Genomic DNA, 10,237 nt, shown 5'->3' on the forward strand with positions numbered 1-10,237 from the left:
CCAAGTAATATTTTTCCTTTTTCAGACCAGCCAGGCAATGAGCATGTTGTAATAAGTGATTTAAGGGGAAAGAATGTTGAAAGAAAATGTTCCGAAAGATACAGGGAGTGGCAATTGGAAAGAGAATAAAAAATCTGAAAGTTACAACGACAGATCACAAGGAAAAAGGGAGCAATGCCACAGGCAGTAAAACTAATAAGGAGTTAAGTGGATTTGGTCATTGCTTTTCTTAGCAGAACTTAACTCGGAAAAGAAACTAAGAACATTACATTGCATGAAACTTCACACTTTTTATTCTACAAACTTTCACATGGTTTCAAGAAACCCTGCCAAGCACTGCACAACCCCTTCAATGTCCTAATCTTTGCATATCTTTGTAAATACAGATTAAACAAAAAGACATGAAGAAGAGAGGCCACATTAATCTCTCCTTCATGTGTCTTTCTCAAGATTTTGAGACTCTGTTATTTGTAGTAAACATTCAATTTTCTGTTTAAAAGAATCACTTGACTCTCACTAGCAGCAGTAATAATTCCATACCAAAAAGAAATCAAATTTGGCAGCCTGATAAGCAAAGGAAGGAAAAGGAAATATTTGAGTCATTCCGTTCCAGCTCACTCAGCTCTCATTGCACCACCTCTATGGATTGTCTTGAAACCCTGCCCACATTTGCAATAAGAAAGCCTTTAAAGTTATTTTTGTTTTGGTTGTTTTTTATTGAATCCAAATTAAAAAGACTGATAAAGACAATTTAGCTCAGTTGTTTCCCTATATCTATCTATACGTATATATACATGCATTATGTACAGCATGTGTATATATAAACATATAGACATACACATACACAAGTATTTAAAATACTAACTTCTTTTTATACATAAACTTTACCAAAAAGACAAGAAACTATAAATGTTTGGATTATGTGATAGAGATTTTAAATGTCACCTTTATAAATGGATCTTTTCTGTAAGTGAAGTCTCATCCTATAAGGATATAAACACTTTGGCTTGCTGGAAAGAGACTCAGCAAATGTCCATGTCCAGGAAAAATCAAAAGCCTGGGGATTACTCATGTATACAAAGCTATGTGTAAGTTCTTCAAGATGAGATCTGGACTGTACAAAATATTTAATCACAAAATACTGTAAACCAACTACAATAAGCTTTGAAAGTCTCAGAAATTTGAATTTAAAAAATAATTTTAAAAATACCATATTAAAACATGAATCAAGATGGATTAAAATTTAATTGGTTTTTCAGTTGTTCAAAATAGAATTAAAGTCTCAAAATATTAATCTTGCATTTTTCATTTTACCCATTATACATAGTAAAATATTCCTGTAAAGGTCATTTTGTAATTCTTAAAAAAACAAAAACAAAAAACCAAAAAACAAACAAACAAACAAAAAAAACAAACAAAAAACCAAAACAAAACAAAACAAAACAACCAAAAAACCCACAAAAATACAATTTTAAACATAATGCACTATTTCTCTTCTTCTTTTGTTATTTCCTGAATAGCTCTCTGCTATTTTTTCATGTCATAATAGCAATATCAATTTCTTCTATTATATTACGTTGGTTTCTTTCCTCAGTTTCCTTCTATCTTCATGCCAAGCTATTTTCTTTACTGGCAGTATTTCCTAGTTTTCTTTTCTCCTAGACTTTCAACCTTTCAATTTAAACTTATCTTACTTGCAAGGTAATCCATGAGCATATGTGACAAGCCTAACATTTATTGAACACCTAAATGACAAAGTTTTCTGCAGGCTAATGACATCCCCATGTCATCTCTTAATGAGCACTGATCTCACCTGGGAGACAAATCAGTAGGGGCTACTCAGAAAGTGGAGGAGGTTAGAATATTTATTAATCGTATTTTTCTCTTAGACATGTGTTTACCACGATTTTAGGTGAGACACTTGTCTCCCTGTGTTTCAGATCCAGACCCTCCTGATGATGCAAGGATAGGCATCTCCCTGTTATTTTTCCACCAGCTGCCTTTGGGAATTATGAGAGAAAGAATGTATTTACTCATGTCCAAGCATCCATTTTCTACTCTTTCCAATACGTAATCCTATGTTTGTCTCTGCTACACAAAAATTTCTTATTCACTGTCCCTCATGCCCCTAAATTCCCCAGAGTAATGCAGAAAATTCATTTAACTCATCATTTTTAAATTATGTTGTTTGGGAAAACTGAGTAACAACAGAGACACTGAAGGTCTCTGTTAAACAGAATCAGAAAGTCAGAAAAATATTTAAAACTGAGATCTTGAATTGGGGATGTAGACAATAGCACAAAGCAATCCACTGAGCTGTATAATCCTTATAGCTTGCTAAAACATTTCAGTAGAACAAACAAAAAATCTTGTGCTGACAACAGTCCAAGCTCCCAAAGCTTTGGGAATTAGAAGACAATCTTTTAAAACAGCTATAAAGCAAATATTCTATAGTCTAGATAAGCATATGAAGAGATGTGTGCAGTAAATGGAGAATTTTTGTACTTGGGAAAGGTCACCAGTAGTTTCACAAAGAGCTGTGCTGAGTTCTGCATTGTTCAGTTTATTCCTAAATGGAAAAGTGATGAACTACAGAAAGAACTAAGTTTTGCTTATGATATTCATCTATTTTAACAGAGACTGTCTAGGAAGAATAGCAAAAAAGACCTGTCAAAAGTCCATGAATGGCTATTAAAATGCAGACCTAATGTATGTATTAATACAAAATAATGTATATAGAGAAAATCAAACTTCACAAATAAAATGGCAGGCCTAGAAGTGATCATTACTACTTACAGACAAGATCTTAAGCTACCCTTGATTAGTCCACAAAACCTCATACCAGATTTGTCCATACAAATACTGGGCAAAGTTACAATTACCTCACCTCCAAACACAGCAGAGTGGGAAAGTAATTGTCCAGATGATGAGATATTAATACCAACCTTTTACTGAGAAGACTCCAACTTTAAAAAGAAAGGAATGGAGAAGCTTAGGGTCAAAGATCATAAAATCATGGCTGGCATTAGAATGATAGAGAGGGATCAAGTACTCACTGTCTCTCCCAATAGAAGAAATGGGGAACACTAAGTGAAGCTAACAACTTTCAGGCTTCAAACAGAAGAAAGCAATTTCCACCATGTAGTTTGGATACTACTCGTTGTCACTGAAAGTTATAACATGACTTAACAGCTAAATTAGTTGAAAAAAGAAGTTAAACAATTTATGGAGGAGAGATCCATCAAGATCTACATAAAATATGCAGATTTGATGGATTCTCAAAAATCCATACCTGCAAATTATTACAGGTATGAACAACTATATGCTGCTCTATATTCTCTACTTGTTCATAAGCTGTGCTTTCCATTACCCTCTAAAAACAGATATCAGGTCAAATGGGTCTTTAGGTTTACTTATTAAAGCTTTCTTTCTGTAAATAAACACATATTTATTGTTTTTAACGTTTAAATGTTTAGTATTTACTGCTCAAAAATACATTTTAGTAAAACAAAATGAAAAGAAGAAATGGTATTTATTCACTATAATATATGACAATGCATTCCTCTGATGACAGTGTGTTAAGTGTACAGTAAGCTACTTGCAGTAAACGATGGATATGATTTTGTTCCGTATGTTTTCCCATTCTTCAGCAAAGAATTTGATGAGGGCTAACATACTGCTGAGAGATGACAAAAATATCTTCCCACCAGTGAATCCAATGGCTCGAAGAGAAGACTCGTTTGGGCCTTCTGTAGCAGCCCTCAGCAGCTTTGCCTCTTGTCTCCCAGTAAATGTCAAACACTATCAGTGCTGTGCCCTTCTGCCCCCTGCTAATGACCAAACACATTCTGCAAGCTCTGCAAATGTCTCCTTAACACACTCATGCCTTGGTCCTGCCTCATTCCATCAGCAGCTCAACCAGACTGCCTGGGAACGGCTTCAGCAGGCTTTACATCCACACTCCCTGCACAGCTGCTTTGCTGGGGAGGATTGGTATCTTCTGCAGCATCCACTTGATTTGTTGGGACTCAAGATAGGGCTTAATAGAGATAAAATACTGTCCTTTTAGCAACAATTTAGGTAATTTCAAAGTTAATTTTTAAAAATAGCTTATGACTCCTTTGCCTATTCTTTGCAAGTAGTTTCTTCTTGTTGAAAATTCTATGAAAACATTCTTGTCTGAAAAATACTTTAAACTTTGGTTTAGACAAATAAATATCAGAATCGACATACAGACATTTATCTCTTTTTATTGCCAACAGAAGACTAGTCAACACACGTAGGCTGGGGAAGGAACAAATAAATTAATAAACTGACTAAATAGTAGCTAATTAATTCAAGTATCTGACCAGTGGTTCCTGCTGTTGATTTAGATGTCCTAGGCTGAGAGCAAGCAGCTATGGCACAGACCCAATAGGGACCTAACCTGAGGTTAGAAATTATTATTTCAAATAAAGGTGTTCCCTTTTGAGTGAGTTGAGTTCTGCTCCAGGCACTATGAATTGTACTGGCTAAGTTGCACTTGTTAGAAGGAAAATTCACAAACCAAATACAGATGTATAGTCCTGTGTATAGAGACTTAACATGTAGATATCTTAATCTCAAATTGAATTCTTTACTTGTTCATGAAATTTCTATGAAGGAAGACATAAGACAATTTTTATTGAAATTATCTTGTCTTTATCCCCTGCTCTGTGTCATTCAAGCAAATCATCACTAGCACCTACTGCAGTTTGCTGCCCAGCCAGGAGTGACAATAGCTGTGTCAGTATTAAGTTATTTTCAAACCTTTCAACTGAATCTTCAGTATCTGTACTTCTTTTTTTAACATTAAATATGTACAAATCCCTGCATCTTGAATAAAATCTTCTGGTATGTTATCTCTTGACTAACTCCTACATGCAAATTGATGTTCACCTTTGAAGTGATCAAGTTTACTCACAGTCCACATTTGAGACTGCAATCCTTCACCCTTCACAGTGATGAAATGTGTTTATTTTATTTTATCTTAATTTTAATCTACTGGAATTTTTCTAAAAAGGTTTCAAAGATCTAATCAAACATAAGGACTTTGTATTTTTCAGACGAAAATGAGATGATTGTTTGCTGGTTAAAAATGCATCATTTCAAATAGCAGATCTGCAAACAGAATGCAGGAAGATTTCTGCTACAATAGCTCAGAGACTCCTGCACTGACAGTCTCCATATATATCACCCATCTCATTTTCCTAAATGCCTCTGCTAAGAGGTATAATGTTAGCACAAACCAACAATGAAATGTGAAATATCATTACATTTCCATCATCCCCTACCTCTTTAGTGATTCACATATTCTCCAAATAGATATGTGATTTGTGTAATTTAGTATTGTGGGTTTTTTTATTTCTATTAAGACAGATACTCTTGAGAAGCCTCAATAATGGTTTTCATTAGCATTATGAACATACATTAGATTCCACCAAAAGTTCTTATGGAGAGATGTAAGAAAAATAAGAATTTTTTACTCAGTTGTCTAGAAAGTCACCATAGAATTAAATGAATAATACTTCCCCTCCTTTCCCTTTGACATCCACAGTACAAACCAGAAATTGAAATAGAGTGATAAATGAGTAAATAAAAAAGTACACATCCTAAACTATCCAATGTTGAGAATATGTTAGAATCATACAACAAAAGCAGTAACAAGCAACACAGACCTTCAATTTCATTTCAGAGCCTACCTTCAAAAGCTATACAGCTGGAATGACTGCAGCTTAAGGAGTCCTATTAAGGTTTATCACTTAAAATGACACTCGCACATTGAAAAGGTGTTTTGTGTGTCACAGGCATGCAGGTGACCCAATGTAACAATTACACAACAAATGCAGAATTATTTATTTCAAAATTAAATTTTCTCAATAATTTGCATGTCATTCTCAGTGCAAATCAAGTTCACTTTCTTTCGTGACAACTATTTTTGTCAATTTTTACCTTTTCTGCTATTAACAGAACATTAGCTTCTTTTCTTGTTCAGTCTCTTAGACTCAAGTGCAGTCAATACAATTTTGTTTGCACAGCTAGCAAGAAATAAGAGAGCAATGAGGTGCTGCCAAGAAAAACCGTGAACAAATTTCAGTATTGGTCTGAGTATGTGTAACTAGCCCTGTAGACAGGTTTGGATTTGGATTGTGTTTAGATACAAATAGTAACATATTGAATTAATATTCAAGGGTCTCCTGTCAGAATTATCAACATCACATACAAGAAATTGCTCTAGAACACAGAAATCCCCTAAAAAGTGTAAAACAGTACAATTATGGGAGCAATTATGGGAGGAGGAGACAGCAAGAGGGGATACACAAAATTTTACATTCTTCAACTGTTTAAATGGTTTAATATAAATACGTTTCAGCAATTTCTGTGCATATAAACACTCTATATTTAGTCAGAGACGAAATGAAATTTCCATTATTGTATTTATGGCATTAAGTAGCTTTTCAAACCATTTTGTACACAAGTCTCCATTTTTAAGGGAAGTCAGCACAGGACTGGGATGTTAGGCCTAGTCCAAAAAATAGCCCAGGTAACAATCTCATTTTGGGTGAAACTGCATGCTTATGCAAGGCTCCATGAGCTCTTTCAAAGCTGGCAGAATCCACCCTGCAGAAGCAATCTAAACCATGGATCCCAGCCTGCAGCAGGGAAGGGGAAGTGCCAGAAAGTGGGAGAAGCAAGGGAGAGTGAGAAAATGTACAGCCAGAAGTAGCACTGGCAAGGTCAGCAACTAGTAATGTTATGAACAGTTTTCAAAAGAGAGCCTGAGATTAGGAGTAGACATTTTTGATATGTGGGGGAAAACACTTGGCTGCACCATTGGTCTGGGCCCCATGCTGTTTTAATCCATGTAACAAACTATATGTGAAATAGAGCAAAGTCAACTCAGCTTCCAAAATGGGGCATTTTTCAGAACTAGTACTCAGCAAAATACTTATAAACAAGGAAAAACTTAGGGCTATATTTTTTTTACAAAATTATTTTGCATAGTCAATGTTGTAAGTAAGAAATAAAACAGATGAGAAGTGGGAATTTATCAATGCCAGTAAAAATAGACTTAACCCATCAGCAATACACAGGAAATCTTGCAGGATTTCCTAAAATTCTTTTTTTAAAGGAGAAGATGATTCACTTAAATTAATTTATTATTTTTAATTATCTAGCTATCAACACCACTACTAAAGAAAATACATTTAATATACAGGCACAACTTAAAAGACAAACATTGAGAGTCAAAACAGAGATTAAATAACATGCTTAAAAAAGAAACTGTTCTTGAGTGTAGAAAGCCCTCTGTGGGTGATGGGCTACCTCTGTGCAGTGTAACACTGCAGTGTAGAGCTACAGTTCAACATCGCAGGTAAATAAAAAAAATGAGTGGTAATCCAGTGAGTGCTTCAGACATGTAATAGTTATTCTGAAAGTACATCCTACAGCTAAAAGTAGGCAATTCATATAAAACAGATAAGCTATTTATGTATGATTGGCACCTTCAAACTACTGATTACTAAATAAATTGTACCATTGTTCTTTGTCCCAAAGACTCATACTGCCCGACTATCTTCTGACCCAGCTCCTTTCCATTCACAGCCATTCAGCAGAACTGTAGCAGGAGTCACTGAGTATCTAGAGATGTAATACTGCCTATTTTATTTCTAATAATTCCCCAGTCAGTCGTTTAGAAAGGATAATATCCACCACTAGATGACAAGTAAGGTCACCACTAAGTTTTGAAGAATGCTCGTCCTCTGCAGGCATATTTTGAAAATGATCATTCTTTGTCAAGCTGAAAACATATTTTTAACTCCTTTTGCATTACTTCTGTAGCATGGTAGCTTGTGTTATACCAGAATGACAATTCAGATTTGGGATACTAGACAACTTGATATATTAGTGGGGTTAGATGAGTATAATGCTTGCATTGTTCACACATTCTCCTCTGACTCACTGCAAGATTATAAATACCCACCATAAGGGGAGCTCCACCCCGGCGAGGTTAAATCTAATACTTTCTGCTGTTGCAGACCCTCGTATCTTTCAGACTAAACCAAACCATTAAGACTTGACTTCACACTCTAAGGCTTTTTTTTTTTTACATTTAGATGATTCACAAAAACTAGCTTTACACGGTTTCCTGTAATCTCAAGGCAGAAGGTGTTCTGTAAATGTACTTTGTTTCAAATGTAAGAAACATTAACCACCCACTTCCTGTACTGTTCCCTAAAAGGTTTACAAGTACTGCAGGACTAATCCCATTCTGCCAAAAGCCTGCACTTCTTGCCAAAGAGGGACTCAGTTAACGCTAAATGACTGTACTCTTCACATTAAATAATACTTGGAAGCTGAAACACAGCAAGGCTTTATAGACCCCTTTTGAAAATATCTGACAAATTTATGACAGGAGGCCCCGCAGAAAATTCCCAGGGCCAAGCTCTGCTCAGCTTCCACGGCTGCGTGTGTGTAAGGAAAGGGCAGGGCTGGTGCCAAGAGCTTTCTGAGCCCAAGTAACATATAAGCAGGTCAGTGGAACAAATCCGTTCTTCTTAGTACGCCACGAAACAAAATAGCGTGTGATGTTCGTTTGGAACTTTGCCTTTCTTGCAGGGAAATATGCCTGGATAGGTAACTGTTTCAGTCAAATCAATGTGAACTAAATGTCAATCCTTGTCAATACTGAAATTTACACCAATGCAATCCCATCAAAACAGTGACGAGAGGAACCGGCCGGGCACTTAACTGATACATTTGAGCCTGAACAAAAAACCTGGTTATGAACTAATGTTCGCATATCCCTGTAGGAATCTGAGCCGGGATAGTTTTCAGCAAGTCCAGGGTTTGAGTGCCAGTTTGCTCGTACATCCCCAACATATCTTACTTAGAGCTGAGCAGAAAGTGCCACCTATGTCCCTGTGGATCCCCCTGCCGCCTGAATATGCTTTTAAACAGGATACTAAGGAAGTACTGAAATCCTTCTAGAGAAGACTAGTCTGGGACACACCGCCCGCAAGTTAACCAGAACATCCACGTCTAGGAGCGCCGCAGAACCGGGGGCACCGCTCCAACTCCCCGACCCCGCGCCGCCAGCGCCGGGCAGGAGCGCCGGAGCCGGGCACGGCCGGACCGCGGGACCGAGCGGGCAGCGGGGCCGGAGGGGCGACCGCAGCCCCGGGGCAGCGCAGGGACGCCCGGGCCCCTCGGGCAGAGCCACCGCCGCCGGTCCAGCCCCCTCCCCCGACCTCAGACAAAGAGCTGAGGCGCCGCCGCCACCCACCCCAGTGCCTTTCACCCCAGGTATCCATCCCCTCCTCCGCCTTCTCCTCTGCCCTCCCTCTCTCCCTCCCTTCCTGCCTCCCTCCGCCCCCTCCCTGCCCCGGGCGGCCGCGGCAGCCCCCGCCGGGTACTCACAGGATGGTGGTCTGGGGGGACACGGCGGGGACGCTCTCCAGCATCAGATGCATGCAGCGCACGGTGGTGCGGAAGCAGAGGCAGCGGCTGGGGCACCACACGCTCCCGCGCTGCGGCGGCGGCTGCGCGGCGGCGGGGGGGACGAGCCCCCCACTGCGGAGCAGCAGCAGCAGCAGCAGGCAGAGGCTGGGGGCGGCCGCGGCTTCGCGCCTGGCCATGCTGCCGGCCGAAGGGAGAGGAGGAAGAGGACAGGGGCTTCTACGGATCCGCGTCGCGCCCGCTCCGCTCCCGGCCGCGGCTGCCGCTCGGGTCGGCGGCGGGGCGATCCCGGCCCCCGCGCGGGCTGGAGGAGGGGACGGCGGTGGGCCCGCCCCGCCCCGGCCGAGGGAGGGATGGGCGGCCGCCCCGCGGGGCTCCGCGCCGCCCTGCGCACGCACCGAGGGGCTGCGGAGCCGCGCCCGGCACGGGCTGGGGTCGGGGTCCGCCCAACGCCCCCGCTGCTGCCCCGCCGTGCTCGGAACGGAGAGCCTGAAGGCACCCCCTGAGCGGGACGGCAGCTTGTACCGCGGGGGAGGAGAGAAGGAAGGCAAAATGAGGGGAGTGGAGCAGGGAAAGAAGGAGTAAGGAGAGGAAAGGAGAACAGAAAGTAAAGAGAAAAGATGAGGACAAACAGATCAGGGAAAGAGAAACCCATATGGGAAGAAGCAAGTCAACAAGTCAATTTCCATTTATGCTCTGCTTTGAAAACCCACATACACAACCCGTGGACTGTCCCCTGTGAGTGCTGCAACTTTGTCTG

The 10,237-nt window shown here is 40.0% G+C and overlaps 1 protein-coding gene across 2 annotated transcripts in view; it reads right to left on the reverse strand.

Moving 5' to 3' along the window:
• PXDN (peroxidasin) overlaps positions 1 to 9,770 on the reverse strand; it is an 83,895-nt gene extending 74,125 nt beyond the window's left edge. For both annotated transcript variants that reach the window (XM_088162359.1, XM_014869544.2), the window contains exon 1: positions 9,439 to 9,770. In XM_088162359.1, coding sequence (XP_088018485.1) covers positions 9,439 to 9,656 — 218 coding nt within the window. In that variant the 5' untranslated portion in view covers positions 9,657 to 9,770. The remainder of the gene's footprint in view (positions 1 to 9,438) is intronic.
• Between the last annotated feature and the right edge of the window lie 467 nt (positions 9,771 to 10,237).

Source organism: Sturnus vulgaris, chromosome 3 (genome assembly GCF_052056855.1).
Source record: "Sturnus vulgaris isolate bStuVul1 chromosome 3, bStuVul1.hap1, whole genome shotgun sequence".
NCBI lineage: Eukaryota > Metazoa > Chordata > Aves > Passeriformes > Sturnidae > Sturnus > Sturnus vulgaris.